The 20,405-nt window shown below is 44.7% G+C and overlaps 2 protein-coding genes across 2 annotated transcripts in view; both read right to left on the minus strand.

Annotated features, from left to right (window-relative positions):
* LOC130487795 (aldehyde oxidase 3-like) overlaps nt 1–12,754 on the minus strand; it is a 65,806-nt gene extending 53,052 nt beyond the window's left edge. The window contains exons 1-5 of the mRNA XM_056861314.1: nt 12,701–12,754; nt 3,933–3,990; nt 2,495–2,591; nt 1,663–1,771; nt 877–1,003 (exon numbers count right to left, since the gene is read on the minus strand). Coding sequence (XP_056717292.1) covers nt 877–1,003; nt 1,663–1,771; nt 2,495–2,591; nt 3,933–3,990; nt 12,701–12,754 — 445 coding nt within the window. The remainder of the gene's footprint in view (nt 1–876; nt 1,004–1,662; nt 1,772–2,494; nt 2,592–3,932; nt 3,991–12,700) is intronic.
* A 3,835-nt stretch (nt 12,755–16,589) lies between these two features.
* The window catches only part of LOC130487788 (aldehyde oxidase 3-like), a 49,803-nt gene continuing 45,987 nt past the window's right edge, over nt 16,590–20,405 (minus strand). The window contains exons 33-35 of the mRNA XM_056861304.1: nt 19,125–19,313; nt 17,489–17,656; nt 16,590–16,652 (exon numbers count right to left, since the gene is read on the minus strand). Of these exons, the coding sequence (XP_056717282.1) occupies nt 16,599–16,652; nt 17,489–17,656; nt 19,125–19,313 (411 nt within the window). The 3' untranslated portion in view covers nt 16,590–16,598. The remainder of the gene's footprint in view (nt 16,653–17,488; nt 17,657–19,124; nt 19,314–20,405) is intronic.

The raw sequence follows: 20,405 nt of genomic DNA on the forward strand, positions 1-20,405 counted from the left end.
GTTGGGGAATAACATGAGGGCTTAGTATCTAGGGTTGCCAGGTGCCCGCTGGTGGCAGCAAACCACTGGTAATGTGCCCCTCTGCCCACCGACCAGCTGAGGGCTGGTGGGCAATCGGGCACAAGCGTGCCGCCTCGTGAGGAGCCTTAGATCACTCAAACTAAGGAGTGGTAAAGGGCCGCAGCAACCCTTTACCACTCAAACTAAGAGTTTGAGTGGTCTAAGGCTCCTTGTGAGGCGGCACGTCCGGTTTACAGCGAACGCACACACTAACAAACGAAAAAGAAACCTCCCGCAGAAGGTAAAAGGGGACTTGGCAACCCTATTTGTATCACATGTGCAATGGGAATTTTGGGCCTCCCAGATGCACTTCAGTTCCTTTCTGTTTGCAACCTCAGAACATAGGGCAGAGGAGGATTGACGGGATAGCATGGAACGGCCTTGACCCTGCTCCCAATCCATCCCTACTCAAAGGGTGGGCCAGGCAAGGGTGGGCTGAACAGGGGTATATCTTGCCATGGCAAACCCTCCTTGCCTGTGCTTCTGGCTTGTGCTGACCCCTTTTTTTGGGCTGGGGGGGCCTTGGCGGATGTGGTGGCTCTGGGGTTGGGTAGCCCCAGTGGGGAACAGCTCACCAGGCCATCAGCCCAGTGGCACTCTTCCCAATAGCCTTAATGGCCAATTTACCCCAATGTAGAAAAACGTGACTATAGCCTCCTCCTCTGCAGTTTTCACGGCCACAGACTGCCCCATGCAGTTTGCTTCAGTGTGAAACTTATATGGAGCCATGTAAGTAATGTGATTTTTATTTCTTTTATTTCTTCATCCCTTCAGCAACCAGTTTTCCAAAATCCTTTCTGGAGAAAACCAGCCTACCATCCAGGGCAGCCGAAATCTGCTCCATGGTGGGTTCCGGGTGGTTCCTCAGCAGAGAATACATCGACATCACCATCCCGGGGGTGCAGAAGCCACACTGGGAGCCGTGGCACTTGGCAAGCCTTTCCTGGAAGGGAAACGAGCTCTGCTCGTGAAACCTATTTCAATGGATGGTCCACACAGAAGGGTTATCATCTGGAAGCAAGCTGAGCCTCAGCAGCACCTTGGCGTCCTCCTTGTTGTTCTCCTCCACGACCACCCTGTCCATAGCATGGCCATTCCCACCACCTTCTCTTTCCTGCCCCTGCTCCTCTGCCTTTACTACAAGTGGAAGAACCACGGAAGAAAATCTGTTCCCATGTCTTTGTCTCCATCTATATCAAGGTCCCAGGGAATGGTCTGAAGGCCAATAGCCACCTTGCTGAAACTCAGCAGGTCTGGGTCTGGTAAACAGGGGTGGATCCAGAATACATTTTCCAATGGCAGAATGGACCTTTCCTGCCTCCTCTCCCACTGATCTCTATGAAATGCTTCTCCTGGGGTATAAGGGGGAATGACATGAGGTGGGGGTCTGCAGCTGGAAGGGGAAAATCAGTGGAAATTGCCAATTTAGACTGGATCTAACCCACCATCTTGAGAACCATGAAAGAGAGGAGGGATGTAAAAGAAATAAATGCAATAACTTCACCAGCTAGATTTGTAGAATGGGGGCAAGGAGGACAATCCTGGATAGGCGCTAGATATCACCTCAAAACAAGCATTTGTTCCCCAGCCTTTAGCTCTCACCTGAATAGGATGAAGCTTGGTTTTTGTGTTTCCGACTCCTTCCACGGTGGTCACTGCAGCACCATGCAATGAGCATAACGGGAGCAGGCAAGAGTTGGCTGGGAAATGCCTTTGGAATGTAAAGGAGAATGCCTGGTACTTCACTGTGTTCATTCCTAATTTGCAGCGTTTACTAGGGCCACCTTCAGCTGTTTGGATGTACTCAGGACCAGCCTAGTATAGACAAGGTGGGACAAAGCCTAAAGCATCAGAAATTTTCAACGCAACTACAGGAATTATACTTCCCAGGATTCATTGGGGTACACCATGCCAATTTAACTGCTGTAAAAACATGGCCTCTCTTTATTTATTTATTTAAACCATTTATTAGCCACCTTTCTCCCTTGTGGAACTCAAGGCAACATAATATAAAGATTATAAAAAAACACAATAAAAATAATATGAATAAAACAACAATTATAAAAACACATAAAAAGTAACAATTTAAAAACTCCGATTAGGACTGCCAGTAAATAAAAACAAAGTCGGTCAGATGCAGTCCTAAATCAATCTGTCTTCAACTGCCTCCTGAAGATCGCCAGTGAGGAATCCAGGCGCACCGCCATGGGGAGAGTTGTTCCACAGAGCATGGGGCTACCACCAAAATGGCCCACTAGATCTCATGTGCCCATCAGATGAGCTTCTTTGATTGGTGGGACAGTTGGGAGGGCCTCTCCTTGTGACCTTAATTCCCAGGCAGAAGACAGTCCTTTAGATACCCCGGTTCCAAGCCACATAGGGCTGTCTTGTGTAGATACACCCAGTATCTTCCTTTCCTTTTTAAAAAGGATACCGTATCTTCTTGGAGTCGGGGTCATACGTAGAGACCATGACCGTGCAGGCTCCACAGCCTCCGATTCCGCAGCCATACTTGGTTCCTGTGAGACGGACTTTATTTTGCACAACACGGTTAAGGAAAACATGGGCAGCCTTTGGTTTCGTATCGGCCTTTCTTCAGAGCATCATTTACATTACTGGAAGATTTATTTCTATTTACTTTGTAATTAGATATAGAGCTAACGGTGAAGAAGATATAGGAAGGAAAGTCAAGATCGCTCCAAAACAATATAATGTCATCTGCATTCATTCAAGTCTTAAATTGGTTGCCCCCTGTTTGACTACTTAATGTGAATAGATCTAGCTGTGGTAGGGTTGCCAGGTCCCTCTTCGCCGTTGGCGGGAGGTTTTTGGGGCGGAGCCTGAGGGCGGGGTTTGGAGAGGGGAGGGGCTTCAATTGCCAAGGCAGCCATTTTTCTCCAGGTGAATTGATCTCTATCAGCTGGAGATCAGTTGTAACAGCGGGAGATCTCCAGCCCCCATCTGGAGGTTGGCAACCCCAAGCTGTGATGACTAACGCTTCTGTGGTGAGAACACTAACAGCATAGGGGATGGGAAAACCTCCCGCTGGAGCTGAGCTGGGACCTGGCATCCCTAATTTCTGATCAGCCATAGGCCCTCTTCCTGGACTGTGGGTAGGGTTGCCAGGTCGCTCTCTTCTCCGGCGGGAGGCTTTTGCGTTTAAGGGTGTGCGTGCACGCGTGCCAACGCACTCACAGCACTTCCGGTTTAGAACCGGGAGTGCCACCTTGCAAAGGGCCTTTACCTCTTAGTTTGAGTGGTAAAGCAGCCCTTTACCAATCAAACTAAGAGGTAAAGGCCCCTTGCGAGGAGGAACGTCCGGTTCTAAACCAGAAGTGCTGCGCGCATGCATGTTTGCCCGCCGACCCTCAGGTGGTTGGCAGGCAGAGGGGGCAATTGCTGAGGGGTTGCCCGCCACCAGCGGGCACCTGGCAACCCTAACTGTGAGCCTTGGTTAGGGTTGCCAGCTCCAGGTTGCCAGCTCCAGGAAATACCTGGAGATTCTGGGAGCGGAGCCTGAGGAGGACAGGGTTTAGGGAGGAGAGGGACTTCAATGCCATAGAGTCCAACTGCCAAAGCGGCCATTTTCTCCAGGTGAACTGATCTCTATCGCCTGTAGATCAGTTGTAATAATGGGAGCTCTCCAGCTAGTACCTGGAGGTTGGCAACCCTAGTCTTGGTGGATGCCCAGACAAGCTGGCCGTGACTCCAGCCCTGCAGATATCAGCTAGTTTCTAAAGCATAAGTGAAAAGCTAGACGTTTACTTTCAAAAAACATTTGAGGGTGTTCCAGTTACCAGGGTTTCTTTTTAATTCGGAATTAATACTAAAATTGTTATGCAATGCAAATCGGGGGGAGCTTCAAAGGATACGGCACTTTCTCAGGTAATTAAGCAGCAGTTCTTCAGGATCAGCACATCTTTCAATTACCTGTGTTAGAAATGAAAAAAGGGGATTATTTTAATATTATGTTATCTAAGAGGATTATCTGTGCCTTTGATCAGAGTGAATTATTTAACTATTTGTTTAGATAATATCTATGCTACCTCTCCTGAGATCTGCTCAAAACAAAGTAAAACAATACAATCAAATCATGAAAACAAAAATTATTATCAATACTCAAGTAAGACATGAAAACATGCTACGGTAACAAAAAACAACATAAAACCCACACTTTGCCACTTAAAACAATATACAAAAAACATTCCTAGGGGTAGGTGAGCTGATTTCGAAGCATGTTTTTTCAACTCCCGTCTCTCTTTCTCAGACAGGAGACATAGAAGAGTATGAGAGTTATCCTGAACCAGGCAATATAGACTTTAAAAGGCAAGAAAAGTGTGTGAGGCACAAATAGAGGAAAGAAGATCACTTTCAAATAATAAAATATACATCTTCTTAAAAAAAAAAATCAGCATCCCACTTAAGCCTCTCATATGAATGTAGTTAATGTTCATGAAAAAACACAAGAGAGCAATTTTGAAATGTACGTGATACCTTTATACAATATCCCTTGGCAGTCAATTGGGAAAAGGGAAATGCACTTTCAGTGCTGTGTGAACATGTCCTTAACATGAGACTCATGGGGTTGTCTGGCCTTTCCTACCAACCGAGGGGACTCACACAGCCTCCTATGATTTTGGGGGATCAGGTTTGTTTTAAGCTACAAACCTTCCCATCAGTTTTCAGGTGTTCTTAAGGTAACAAGTAGGGTTGCCAGGTCCCTCTTCGCCACCGGTGGGAGGTTTTTGGGGAGGAGCCCGAGGAGGGCGGGGTTTGGGGAGGGGAGGGACTTCAATGCCATAGAGTCCAATGGCCCAAGCGGCCATTTTCTCCCGGGGAACTGATCTCTATCGGCTGGAGATCAGTTGTAAGAGCAGGAGATCTCCAGCTAGTACCTGGAGGTTTGGAAATCAGTACAGGAGCGAAAGATATTTAAACAAAGTGCAAAAAAACTTTTTATAAGCTACCACATAGATATACAAACAACACAAAATACACATAGATCCTACACAACCAGACAACAAATGTTCATATGTACAATAAAGTCAAATTTTTCCAAAGAAGTCTCTGGTCAGAGTACAATTTCTTTCTTGAAGGCAAATATCATGTAGCTATGCAGAAGACAGAAATGTATGGAGGATACAGCCGTTTCAAATTCTTAACTGCTTAGTCATTCTTCTTCAGTCCTTCAACCAACAGTCCTCATATTTCTACATTTTTCATCTCCAAATTGTAGGTTACATTGCACGTCCCAGGAAGGGTAAGGATACAAAGTGTAGCAAGTGTAGCAAAGCTAGTACCTGGAGGATTTAACCACAGTTATACCAAAAAATCAGCACGAGGGCTCTGCTTTTAAACATAAGATTATATTCACCAATTACAAGTTGCAAGTTTCCCTTATTTAAGTAGCACTATATAGCGCTACTTAAATAAGGGAAACTTGCAACTTGCCATTGGTGAATATAATCTTATGTTTAAAAGCAGAGCCCTCGTGCTGATCTTTTGGTATAACAGTACCTGGAGGTTGGCAACCCTAGTAACAAGTGTGTAGGAATGAGTTAGCTGCCATGAGGTTAGCTTTACGCAAGTCGAATATGGAGATCACTGAGGCAGGATTTGTATATAAAGATCACAGAAGATTTATTTATTTACAAATTGGGTTTCAGAGAATAGAATAGCAGCATAGCCCAGGCTTCCAGGTAGTCAAAGGAGAAACCTGGCGGAGGCACATAATTTTAAGCTAGTTATGTCTTCCGAGTGCAGTCTGAATCTTCTTTAATACTTTGGGCGCAAACAAGGCTTTTGCTGCCCGGCCACTAGGTTGGGTCCTCTCTCCCACGCCGGATGCTGCTCTCACCAGCCTGCCTAACCCATCATACCTCTGATTTCTCCAGAATATGCTGTGTGTGGGAAGAAGAACGACGCGGTCCACCCAACCTTTCACCCTGCAGGGCTGTGGTTTCCTGCATTTTGCTCCTGACTATGAGAGGGCAAGTCCAGGCCGGCTGAGCTGCGATCCTGGAGGAACGGGAATCCTTTCTCCATGCTCATCCCGTTTCAATTCTTAGAAAAATGCCTTAGATAGAAGCCGGGCACAGAGTTCCTGATCTCAGCATTCATCCGAGGCTAGATGAGACATTAGACTCTTCCTGGCTTGGCTTTTAAGTTTTTTAATGAAGAAATACAGCCTTGGGAGGAGTGGGGTGTTAAGCCTTTTCCCCTCTGCCCCTTTTTCTGATGGAAATTCCCTGCCTCAGCAGCTTTCCCTTCTGTACGTGTGTGTGTGTGAGAGAGAGAGGATACAGCCCTCTGTAGCTGTTTTGAACTTCATGCTTTTCAACTGGCAGTATCGGTGCTTCTGAGAGGTAATTTTAATGTTCAGGAGCAGTATAGGGATTGCCATTTTTGTACATTAATTTATGGTGTTTGTTATGACCTGTGGTCTTAAACATGTTCTGTATTTGCTCAACATTTTGAATACTTAATCTGCATTGTGAGCCTGACCAGGGGGGCAGTGGTAAAGCCGTCACTTCTGAGCCCAGACAATTTCCACCTCCTGCTATTACAACTGATCTCCAGCCGATAGAGATCCGTTCACCTGGAGAAAATGGCCGCTTTGGCAATTGGACTCTATGGCATTGAAGTCCCTCCCCTCCCCAAACCCCGCCCTCCTCAGGCTCTGCCCCCAAAACCTCCCACTGGCCACCCTACCCTGGGACCTGGCAACCCTACCCTGGAGTAAGACCAAAAGATCTGCAGCCTCTGGTAACTAGAAGCTGCTTTGGCCTAATGGATAGAACGTAAAGTCAAAGATGTAGATTATTTGCTAATTACTAAAATAATGTTTGTAGAAATACTGAAACTGTTATTATTGCTGATTTAAAACATTGATAAGAACCTTTATCATAAAATCTTCATGATTTAATTTCGTTATATTTCTTTCTTTCTTTTTTATAAAACAATCACCAGTATTGCCACCACTAACAACAAGAGTGGGAGCATTCAAGATGCTTTGATTTCAAAGACTTTTCTTTAGACAAATTCATGAGGTCCATCAATAGCTACCAGCCATGGCGACTGAAGGGAGCTTCCACATACCGAGGCAGCAAATCTTTGAAACCTGGTGATAAGAGGCTGCATCACGGGGAGGCCTTGGCCTCCAGGCCCTGTTTGTTTGGCCCTCCAGGTCAACTAGTTGGCCACTCTGTGGAAAACTACATTGAACTAGATGGACCACTTGTCTGGTCCATCATGATCTTCTAATGCTCTTACAGTATGCACACCAAGGGTCCTCAGCATGGTGCCCACTGGCATTCAACACAGCTTCTGATTCGTCATTGAAGTTCTGATTGGCTATGCACATTAAAATAACATTGCTTTGGTAGCCGCTGCCACCACAGTGTTGGTTTTATTCTGCCTCTCACTTCTCTTTCTCAGTGTATTGTTTTAATTACCCCTCTTCTTCCCTGTGTGTGTGTTAAGTGCCGTCAAGTTGTTTCTGACTCATGGCGACCCTAAGAATCAATGCTTCCAAAGTGCCCCATCCTTAACAGCCTTGCTCAGATCTTGCAAATTGAGGGCCGTGGCTTCCTTTGTGGAGTCAATCCATCTCTTGTTGGGTCTTCCTCTTTTCCTGCTGCCTTCAACTTTTCCTAGCATGATTGTCTTTTCCAGTGACTCTTGTCTTCTCATAATATGTCCAAAGTACGACAGCCTCAGTTTAGTCATTTTAGCCTCTAGGGTCAGTTCAGGCTTGATTTGATCTAGAACCCACTGATTTGTTTTTTTAGCAGTCCACAGTATCCGTAACACTCTCCTCCAACACCACATTTCAAAGGAATCGACTTTCTTCCTATCAGCTTTCTTCATTGACCAGCTCTCACATCCATACACAGCAATAGGGAATACGATGGCATGAATTAACCTGATCTCTTCTTCCCTGCACTTGAACTTTTCTGGGTGTGTTTGTGTGTGGCTCCACTTCCCACATCAGCAGTTTTGTGATTGCGCCCACCACCCTGTGTCAGAATTCCAAAGGTGCCCACAGGCTCAAAAGGGTTGGGGACCCAACCCCAATGTACATAATAATAATAGTTTCTAATAAACATACAAAATATTACAGACCCATCTAGCAGTTTTCGTTCGGCTTCAGCTATGCCCAACCTGAAAATATCACCCAGTTCAAATTACTGAAAAACCTTGAAAAAAAATCATTGTGCTTTTGGGTTGAATATTTGTAACAGGATGTCTACAATCCAAAGAACAGTTTGCTGGGACTAAGCCCCACTGAATAGACTTGAGTAGGATTCTGAGTAGACCTGGTGAAGATTTCACCCTTTTCTCTGGAAAAGAAAGTGAAGTAAATACTAGGGTGCAGTCTAAGTTTTCCATTTTATGTAAAGCCGACTTGTCAAAAGGGGAAGTTTGGTATTTAATTTGATTAGATTTCAGATGGACTTTTTCTACTAATGATTTTCCAATTTAAGATCATTGCAGGGTGCTGACTTCTTAAAGATTACAGTAAACTTCCTAGTTAAAAACTGTTTTTAAAAATATTAAAAACTGTTGAAAAACTGTTTTTAAAACTTCCTAGTTTAAAAAACTGGAGTGATGTGATATACTAATCTACTAGTATATCAGATAAAAATTATTTATCAGAAGTGGAGTCCCCTCCCCGCCCAACAACATCAGTCTGACAGAGCTGGCCATTCTGTTCTGTTCCATTTTAATCAGACTTGGGCATTCAAATACCCGAGGAAAGTTTGCACATTTTTGCCAGAGTAAATACTATGGACATTTGGATGGTTTTATTTGTCTGAAGATGATTATAGTGCTGCAACCACAAAGCAGTCTAGTGAGAAATCACATACTAAAATATCCAAAATTAATAAGTTTTTTTCCAATGAATTGGCAAGATCTCTTTTAAAGGATAACCCATAGTGTACATCACATGAACACATGAAGCTGCCTTATATTGAATCAGACCCTTGATCCATCAAAGTCAGTATCGTCTACTCAGACCAGCAGTGGCTCTCCAGGGTCTCAGGCAGAGGACTTTCACATCCCCTACTTGCCTAGTTCCTTTAAATGGAGATGCCGGGGATTGAACCTGGGACCCTCTGTATGCCAAGCAGATGCTCTACCACTGAGCCACAGCCCCTTCCTTGTAAAAATGTAAGTTTCCACTGGTTTTTTCCATATTAAAAAGAAGCACATCAATCCACAAAATAAACTCAGTCACTATTTAGCTTTCTGCCATTCACAAAAAAGATCAGTTCATCTGACTGTGGAGGGCAAGCCATTCTGCCAATAAAAACCACAGCTGGAAGGCTGTTAAAAATCGTGTCAAAACACCAGCAGGGAAGTAATTTTCACCAGTTGTTCGCAACGCATGAATAATTCTTGGATTTCCCAAGAACTAAGATAAAAATGAAACCTCCAGGGTGGAGCCAGGATGCTTCAAACATATATGGAACTGGTTTGGAAGAACTTAAGTCCCTATTCAAGTTCTAAAGATTTTTAACAAGTAGCTCTTACCCGACAAACCCACAATCTCCTCCCCTGTCCCCCAAGCCTCACTGTCTGCTGGTCTTTCTTCTGTCCCCCTCTCCCAGGTATCCCTCTTCCATACCCAGTCCTTGGGCAGCCTTCTGGTATTTAATTTGATTAGATTTCATATGGATTGTTAATGCTAACTATTTTGTAATTTAAGATAATTGCAGGGCCCCGACTTCTTAAGATTGCAGCAAACTTTCTCGTTAAATTTTTAAAAATTGGAATGACAAATTGTAATATACTACAATATCAGATTAAAATTATTTCTCAGTAGCTGATTCCCCCCCCCAAAAAAAAACAATATCAGCCTGATACAGCTGACTACTCTGTTCCAATCCATTTTAGTCGGGCATTCAAATATACGAGGAAAGCTTTGAACATTTTTGCTAGGGTAAATACAATGGAGAATTGGACAGTTTTATTTGTCTGAAGATGATTACAATGCTGCAACCACAACCCAGTCTCAGCTAGTGAGAAATTGGTGGTAGTGAAAAGGGCCGTTAAGTCGCAGACAATTTATGCCGACTCCGTAGGTTTTTCAAGGACTGAGACGTTCAGAGATGGTTTGCCATTGCCTGCCTCTGTGTAGTGACCCTGGACTTCCTTGGTGGTCTCCCATCCAAGAATTAACAGGGTCCGACCCCGCTTATATTCTGAGACCTGATGAGGTCGGGCTAGTCTGAGCCATCTGGGTCAGATGCACCATTTTAAAGTATTAATTTATGGTCTTTACAAACACATTATATATCTGCTTGATGTTTTTAATTCATAATGTGCAGTACTGGCCCGACCAAGGGTCATAGCAAAGCCGCCACTTCTGAACCCAGGCAAGAGCGGCTACCCTGGGGTAAGACCGAAAGATCTCCCAGCGTCTGGGAGCTAAGAGGCAGCCTTGGCCGGGGTAATAATAATCTATGCTTATGTTTGACTTGAGTCAGGAACCTTATTATCCTCTTCTTTCTAGTTACTAATTACTACCAAGATATTTGTACAGATACTGAAACTGTTACAATTGTCTATTTAATCCAGACTGATAATGTTGCAGGGATCTCTGTGGTAATCTCCCATTGTTAAATTTATCTTCATTTCATTTACTATGACCCAGATCAGCTAACACCAACATAAGAGCACAAGCTAAGCACAAACAAAACATATACATCTTCATTATTTAATTCATTATACTTCTTCGTTTCTTGATCGATTAAAGTTTTACTTCTTTTTTATTATTTGCTGTATTACTTTAACTTGTAAACCTTTATTTGTAACCTTTATTTTGTGTATTTGATTATACCAGCGTGGTGTAGGTGGTTAAGAGTGGTGGTTTAGAGCGGCGGACGCTAATCTGGTGAACCGGGTTGGTTTCCCCAATCCTCCACATGAAGACAGCTGGGTGACTTTGGGCTAGTCACACTCTCTCAGCCCCACCTACCTCACAGGGTGTCTGTTGTGGGGAGGGGAAGGGAAGGTGATTGTATGCCGGTTTGATTCTTCCTTCAGTGGTCGGCATATAAAAGTCGGCATATAAAAACCTTCCTTCCTTCCTTTTATATATCTAGTAGATCACTTTTAAGAAGAATCTATTTCAATAGGAGGCGGGCTACTCCTGAGGGGATGTAGTTGCTCCGCGGCTGGTGCAGCAATGGTGCTGCTGAGCTGACTCCTAAGTGGCTTGCTGCAACGTGGCCAGCTCTGGGATGGCAGTGAAACCACACACCCTTGGGAGCTGGGATTCCAGCCCAGCAGTGCAGAGCTCAGGGGGCAGAGCTGGGGGCCACCAGGAGGCTGGAGGAAGGGCTACCTTTTAACACTAGCTGTGGACTCCCCTAGAGAGGGGAGCAAGTTCCTGTCATGTCCCTGGTATTCCTTGGAGGTCTCCCATCCAAATACTGGCCAAGGTCAAGGCTGAGAGTGTGTGACTGGCCCAAGGTCACTCAGCAAGCTTCCATGGCTGAAGTGGGGATCTGAATCTGGGTTTTCCAGATCCCAGTCCAATACCTTCACCACTACACCAAGCTGGCTCTCAAAACAATACTGGGGGGTTTAAATTGCCACCTAAATAAAGATCACTTACCATGATTCTGTCATGCCTAGGGTTGCCAGGTCCCCCTTCACCACCGGGGGGAGATTTTTGGGGTGGAGCCTGAGGAGGGCGGGGTTTGGGGAGGGACTTCAATGCCATAGAGTCCAATTGTCAAAGCAGCCATTTTCTCCCGGGGAACTGATCTCTATCAGCTGGAGATCAGTTGTAATAGCAGGAGATCTCCAGCTAGTACCTGGAGGTTGGCAACTAGGGTTGCCAGGTCCCTCTTCACCATCAGTGGGAGATTTAGGGGGCAGAAGTATTTTAATTTTACTAGATTTATGATCAAAAGCAAAACCTAACAGATTCATCTTGCAATTTTCTTTCTGCTTCAACAAAACCCCTCTTCAAAAAATTCAAATTGTTAAGAAACCTGGGAAATCAGTGTGTACTCCCCCCACTTTCAGGTCTAAGCATATGTAACAGAACTTTGGTTTACTCCAGCCAGGAGGAAAAAAGGGGAGAAATAAATATTGGAGTGGAAATTTCAGTTTTGGATTATATACGTTACCTACTTTTTAAAAGGAGAAATTTGGAATTTGATTTGATTAGCCCCCCCCCCCCCATTGATGGCTTTTCAATTGAAGATGACAGCACGGTGTACATATAGCAAACGCCTACGTTATTTTTTAATTAGCTATTATTACATCAGAAAAACTATATTTTAAAATAGCTGAGTTTATTTTCAAACAAATCAGTCTGGCCCAGTTCCTGATTCCTATTCATTTTAATCAGACTTGGGCGTTCGAATGCACATCACAACGAGCACACGGGTGGCTTAATTTGCCTGTGAATAACAACAGCGCAAGCGCACAACAACCTCAGCTGGTGAAAAATGACATGCTAAAATGTCCCAATGTGTCCCAATGTGTTCAGTTTGAAAGACCCCTTTACGGGATAACCCCTATCACTGTATCACTAGCATTTCTTATCAAAAAGTTTCCAGTTTTGTTTTTAAAAAGGGGAAGATGCCAAACCACAAAATAAAAAACGCACACTACTTACCTTTCTGCCATTCACAAAAAATATGAGCTCGTCGGATTGTGGCGTGCAAGCCATTCTGCTTGAGAAAAAGAGCCCCTGGGCAGCTTTCCGAGAAGATCTCAAACACCAGCAAGTCGAAGTCTGTTTCACCAGCTGATTCTGGCACCAGAGTAATTTTTGCGCTTTTAAGAACTAAGATTAAAAAAATGACACCAGGAGGGAGGAGCTGAGGTGTAATTAGCCAAAACACCTCTACATGATTATACACTGTCTCTGCTTCCAAAATATGCAAGAATTAGCCTGGAAGAAGCTTGTATTGAAGCAGGCATTGTTCCTACATCTAGGATTTTAAGAAGTAACTTTTATATGACAAACTCACATTTCCCTCCCCTTTCTCCCAAGCTCCTGGTTCTTCTTCCATTCCTGAAAGTGTTTCCCCGCTTCCCAGGGCAGCTTTCAGGTTGTTCACTCTCCTAACCTGGCCCTCGTGGGACCCCACCTCCTGCAGATTCCTAAATAACGGTGGTATTGGTACCACTGACAGATTCACAGAAGATAGGCTACTCCCCCCCCCCCCAAAAAAAATCTCCAGGAATTTCCAACCCGGAGTTGGCAACCTCTAGGGAAAGGTTAAAAGGTCTGACCAATTGGTCGTTGTTCAGATGCCAGGGATCGGACTTCATGCACAGAGCAGGTGGGGGACCAGAATCAGCATTTGCTCCACAAAGCAGCAAGGAGGGAGATTCTGAGGGTAAGAGCAGGAAAGTAGGATGGGAATATTTTAAACAAATAAATAAATCCAGGCACCAAGATGTGGCTCTGTCGATACATCTGCATCCAATCCACCAATCTGCAGCTTTAAACTATAAAAGAACAGAGAGGAAAATGCAGTCACACTCTGTGAAGGAGTGTAGGGTTTGGAGAAGGGAGGGACTTCAATGCCATAGAGTCCAATTGCCTAGGTGGCCATCTTCTCCAGGGAAGTTGATGTCTGTCACCTGGAGATCAGTGGTAATCGTAGGAGATCTCCAGCCACCACCTGGAGGTTGGCAACCCTAGGTATAAGGCAGCTTCCCATGAGACACCTGAGCTCCCTTTTAAAGAAAAAATAATAATATCCTGGTTTCACCTCCTGCTCTGACAGATTCCACCTCTGAGCTCTCATGACCTGCCTGAGGCTCAGGTAGGGTTGCCAACCTCCTGGTACTAGCTGGAGATCTCCTGCTATGACAACTGATCTCCAGCCGATAGAGATCAGTTCACCTGGAGAAAATGGCCGCTGTGGCCACTGGACTCTGTGGCACTGAAGTCCCTCCCCTCTCCTCCCCCAAACCCCACCCTCCTCAGGCTCTGCCCCAAAAATCTCCTGCCGGTGGCAAAGAGGGACCTGGCAACCCTAGGCTCAGGATCTGAATGTCAGGGGATCTAGCGCCCCTCTCAGCACAAGCAGGAGCAAAGAAAGTAGTTCAGAAACTTTCCATCTTTTATGTGAATAATGTGCACAGTTTGCATGGCTGTTTCCCTCACGGTCACCCCTCCGACAACTTCAGGCCTTTGTTTTGATTATTCATGCTGTTTCCAACCGTCACAGGTCGCCTCGCTGTCCCCCTGTGTTTCCCTGTGTTTTGCTCACGTTTTCAGATACCTGTTTTATCATGAATTTGAAAACGTGGGGAAACACAAGGGGAGAGCAAGGTGACCGTTGATGGTCGGAAATGGCATGCATAATCAAAATATAGACCCGAAGTCGTCGGAGGGGTGACAGTGAGAGAAACAGCCATGCATAAAAGACCTGCATTATGGTCTCTAAACCCAGTAAGAGATGAAGATGATAAAGAAGACTGCAAAACCTTGGTACCTACTCAATCTTTATTGGTGAAAGATGCCACAGATATAGATCCTCCAATGCAATGCTGCTCAATGTAGACAGATAGGATATACAGATTCTCCATTTTGCTTTGCTAACCATGTCTATGTCCCGAATCACCCCCAAAGCATCACAGATGACTGAAAAACACTACAATGGTTACACGGAGAATCCAGATACAGCAAATATCTGAGACAACAGAGGTTTATAATATCATGCATGGGATGGAGAAAGTGCACATGGAGAACCTTTTATCCCACTTCCATCATACTAGATCGTGAGGCCACTCAACAGTTGATGGGTAAGATTCAGGATGGAGAGCAGGAAGTACTTCTTCACTCAACCAATAATTAAATCATGGGATTCAGTGCTCATGGATGGGTAGCAAGGGTCATGAGGAAAAGGCTTTAAAAGGGGATTAGACAGATTCAGGGAGGAGAGGTTCATTAGTGGCTAACTAGTCACAGTGACCTAAGGAAGCCTCCACATCCTGAGGCAGCAAATCTCTGAATGCCAATGCTAGGAGGCAACAATGGGGAATAACTTGGCCTCTGCGCCCTGTTTTTTGGCCTGCCAAGATAACTGGTTAGTCTGTGAGGAGGAGGAAGAGGAGAAGAATAGTTGGTTTTTATATGCCAACTTTCTCTACCACTTAAGGAAGAATCAAACCGGCTTACGATCACCTTCCCTTCCCCACCCCACAACAGACACCCTGTGAGGTAGGTGAGGCTGAGAGAACTGTGACTAGCCCCAGCCCCAGGTCACCCAACTGGCTTCATGCATAGGAGCAGAGAAACAAATCCAATCCACCACATTAGCCTCCGCCGCTCATGTGGAGGAGTGGGGAATCAAACGCGGTTCTCCAGATTAGACTCCACCACTCCAAACCACCGCTCTTAACCACTACACCCTGCTGGCTCTCCAGCAGAATGCTATACTAAATGAATCACTGATCTAGGGCTGCCAGGTTCCCCCTGGCCACCAACAGGGGGTTGCCAGATCTAGGTTAGGAAACTCCTGGAGATTTGGGGATTGAGCTTGGGGAAGTCAGGGACCTTAGTGGGGTACAATGCCATAGAGTTCATCCTCCGAAGCATCCATTTTCTTCAGGGAAACTGATCTCTGTAGTCTGGAGATGAGCTGTAATTCTGGGGGATCCCCAGGTCCCACCTGGAGGCTGGCATCCCTGCACTGATCTGATCCAGCAGAGTGCATCTTACTTTATATTACGTAAACTATTTGCAAAGATCTGTTAGATAACAACTCTGGATCTGGCAATCCTACCCCACAATCCCCCACCAGTGGCCAGATGGCACCTGGCAACCCTATGTCTGTACCCTGAACATTAGAACATTCTATGATAATCAGTGACAAATCAACAGTGTTTGTGAATGTGTGTGTGTGGGGGGGGGAGTTTACAGATAACATCCATTGTATAGCACTCTGAGAGCCAGTGTGGTGTAGTGGTTAAGAGCGGTGGTTTGGAGCGGTAGAGTCTGATCTCGAGAACCGGGTTTGATTCCCCACTCCTCCACATGAGCGGCGGACGCTAATCTGGTGAACTGGATTTGTTTCCCCACTCCTACACATGAAGCCAGATGGCTGACCTTGGGCAATCACACTCTCTCAGCCCCACCTACCTCACAGGGTGTCCACTGTGGGGAGGGGAAGGGAAGGTGGTTGTAAGCCAGTTTGATTCTTCCTTAAGTGGTAGAGAAAGTCAGCAAATAAAAACCAACTCTTCTTCTTTATATATCTACAAATACAGTCACAGACATAAATTTGTCGACACTTATAGTTCAGTGCTCTATTTGCCTTTCCTTTGATACATTCAGTGTTCATCTGAGTTATTCCAGGTTTATAAAGATACAGAAGAACAGATTTTAGCCCAGCACATCAAACTCAAAAACATTTTGTTTACATCAGTCCACTAGTGCTCAAGCAAACATCTGACATGCAGTTAGGCATGGCTGTTTCTGCAATTAGGCTTGGAATCATAGAGCACCATCTTACTAAGTCAATCACAACATTATGGAGGGAAAACAGAATGTTTTAATTTCCATCAATAGCCCATGGTTTATAGGTCCCAGGTTCATTCTTTGGAATCTAAAAAAAAGTGAGTGAGAGAGAGAGAATTTTAAAGTGTGAACACATGTTACAAAATGTTGAAAATTCAAAACCCGACTCCTCCTTCCCTATGACACCCTGCTTTTTAATCCACAGGAGAACTAATCCCAGATCTCATCTAGTTTCACTTTGGGACTGAAAAGAAGTCCCACCTTCCGCCTACTATCCATGACTACTCTGAATCATTCTGGTGATTCTGAATGTTCCTCTTTGACAAATGTTCTAGTATGGATATTGACATAGAAATGGATAGATGGGCAAAAAAAATTCACAGGGGAAGTGGTATAGTGGTTAAGAGTGGTGGTTTGGAGTGGTGGACCCTGATCTGGAGAACTGGGGTTGACTCCCCACTCCTCCACATGAGCAGTGGAGGCTAATCTGGTGAACTGGATTTGTTTCCCCACTCCTACACATGAAGCCAGCTGGGTGACCTTGGGCTAGTCACAGTTTTCGCAGAGCTCTCTCAGCCCTACTTACCTCACAGGGTGTCTGTTGTGGGGAGGGGAAGGGAAGGCCAGTTTGATTCTCCCTTAAGTGGTAGAGAAAGTCGGCATATAAAAACCAATTCTTCCTTCTTCTTCTAGTTTGTTGGAGCAAATATAAAACGGAGTCTTCTGGCACCTTCAAAACTAACAATACCCCCCCCCCCGCAAAAACTTTCATGTACTACAGCCCACATCTTTGGATGCAATAGATTGTTCCTCACTAAGCAAACCTTTTAAGAAGGAGGCATAAAATAATAAACAGCTGGGTCAAGGGGCCGTGAAATGCATGTTCAGAGTAGAAAGGGCAGAGGATATTTAGAAAGCCTTTACCATCTCTGTGAAATGATCAGCACATGCCATGCGAATCCTCGCTACGTTCAGTGGACTATCCAGGACAAAAACGTCATTCAATCCTCTTTCCTTCCGGGCAGCAGCCACGGCATCCTTGATCGCGAAGAACACGGAGGACGCCAGGAATAGCCCAGCTTCTCCCATACCCTGCAAATAAGACAGATTGCTTGGGAAGTTGGATTAGAAATAAAAGCAAACATTGGTGGTGGCTAAGTAGTACTATTTCAAGCCATACAGCAGTTTCCACTGGGGAAAATGGCCACTGTGGTTCTGAGCCGAATTGGACTCCCACAGGCTTTAAAAACCATGTTCTCCGCAAAGGTGTGTAGCAAGGGAGTCCAGTCTGGGGAACCCGGACCAAACCCTTTCAAACACCTCTTGTGTACTTTGGCCTTGAGTTACTGTGTACTAAACGAGCGTATCTTCATGAATGGGTCCAACGTATGATCAGATAGGGGTCCTGTTCCACCAGTGGGAGTGGGGGATCCCCTACCCACTACTCCCATTGCCATCTCTGAGCAGCAGCCGGAGAAAAATAAAAACCCCCAGCAATGCTGGCTGCAACATCACATCATTTCTCGATGATTTTACCAGAGACTTTCTGGTGATTCCTAGAGCTACCTCTGTCAGCTTCCTATTTTTTACTGGAAGTGATGTGATGTCATTTCTCTATGGTTTTACCAGAGAGTTTCTGGTGATTCCTAGAGCTACCTCTGTCAGCTTCCTATTTTTTACTGGAAGTGAAGTGATGTTGCAGTATCACAGAATGCACCCATATGTCCTCCCAACAGCCCTCCTGTTAGTGGCCAGGCAAGTCTGGTTAGACATACAAAAAAAAGTAGAGTTTTACATATTCCATTAAAATTATTAGTGGTTGAACAGCATAAACATTTGGTACATGGCTGTGTCCAGACCTCCAAACTTCACTTGAGATCTTTATTACATTTTTAATGTATTTCTACTCAGGTTTAGGTGTTACTTTAGGTATTATTTTTCTCTCCCTGGATTTAACAGCCATTGGCTATTCATCTGCCATTTCACACTTTAAAAAAGGGTGAAAGGAAGATTAATTTTTATTCCTTGACACTGTAAAGAGAAAAGTTGCCACATCTCTCACGCAATTCACTGATCTATTTGACAGCAGATAATGCAGTATCCGCTTCTCAGAGTGTCATTAGCTGTTTTATCCAGGGAGTGATATATTTATTTCGTGCAATATTATTTTGTGAACATGCTAAAACAATGTGGGCTATAGAGTCTACTTGATCTAGACAAAATGGGCATTTGTGTTCTTCTGCGATAATTTTATTGTATCTCGGTTGAGTCTAGAGCATTACATCTTGCCAATAAGAAAGCTCATCTAAATTTGTGTTATAAAACATTAAAGGCAACTTGCAATACTTCCCCCCTTTATACAGAGAATAGCTTTAAAAACGTCCCTTATTTCTAGTGATATTATTGTTTGCAGCAGAGTTCCTTAACTAATAGGATTAATTAAGAGTTGAACGAATGCTGTAATTGTGCCTTTGGTAGATTCAATGTAATAGTAATAGAAAAGTATGGAATTTTATTTAATTAATATGTTATTTGCACATCTTTCTATCATTTTTTTAACCTTGGAGGAGTAGATTCCAATTGGGTTTCTTGTGTTTGGCAGCAAGTAGATTTGAAACTTTTCGGGAACATCGCAAACTGCAGGAATTTTATACGTGTCTGGACCCAGCGTGTATTGCTGCCCTTCCGGGGAGAATCTGATCTCTTCTTGTGTATAAAGTCCAAGTCCCTGCATAAAGCCACCTTCAATCTGTGGAAATAAACATACATAATTTCTGTATATCTAAAAAACTAAATCTGTCAGAGAATATAGCTTTTGCATTCATAATTTACCCCATTGCAATGTGCTAAACCTGGCTTTGTAGCTAATTGTTAGGCTAATATATTCTTCCATTAGTAGGAACATACTTTATCAGTTAGGTTTGCCAACTCCAGATCCAGAAATTCCTGGAAATTTGGGGAGGGGAGAGATCTCAGCGAGTATCTTGGCAAAGAGTCCACCCTCCAAGCAGTGATTTTTATCCAGGGACACTGATCTCTATAGTCTGGAGATCAGTTGTAATTTGGCAGCCCCCACCACCTGGAGGTTGGTAACCTTACTATCAGTAGGTTCTTCCAGCCAGCATGGTGTAGTGGTTAAGAGTGGTGGTTCGGAGTGGTGGACTCTGATCTGGACAACCGGGTTTGATTCCCCACTCCTCCACATGAGTGGTGGGAGCTAATCTGGTGAACCAGGTTGGTTTCCCCACTCCTACACATCAAGCCAGTTGGGTGACCTTGGGCGAGTCCCACTCTCTCAGCCTCTTCTACCTCACAGGGGGTCTGTTGTGGGGGGGAGGGGAAGGTAAGGTGATTGTAAGCCTGTTTGATTCTCCCTTAAGAAATTCCAAACTACCCCCCACACCCCCAGTGACCCCACACACCTACATGCCCAGAAGATGGCCAAGGTGCCCTCCCTCTCATCATCTGCCTAAGGTCATAGAATCAGCATTGCTGACAGATGGCCATCTAACCTCTTCTTAAAAACCTCCAGGGAAGGAGATCTTACCCCCTCCCGAGGAACCCTGTTCCACAGCTCTATTAGAAAATTCTTCCTAATGTCCAGACAGAAACTCTTTTGATTTAATTTCAACCCATTGGTTCTGCTCCGACCTTCTGGGGCAACAGAAAACAACTCAGCACCCTCCTCTATATGACAGCCCTTCAAGTACTTGAAGATGGTTATCATATCACCTCTCAGTCGTCTCCTCTTCAGGCTAAACATACCCAGCTCCTTCAACCTTTCCTCATAGGACTTGATCTCCAGACCCCTCATCATCTTTGTTGCCCTCCTCTGAACCCG

The sequence above is a fragment of the Euleptes europaea genome, chromosome 15 (genome assembly GCF_029931775.1).
Source record: "Euleptes europaea isolate rEulEur1 chromosome 15, rEulEur1.hap1, whole genome shotgun sequence".
Lineage (NCBI taxonomy): Eukaryota > Metazoa > Chordata > Lepidosauria > Squamata > Sphaerodactylidae > Euleptes > Euleptes europaea.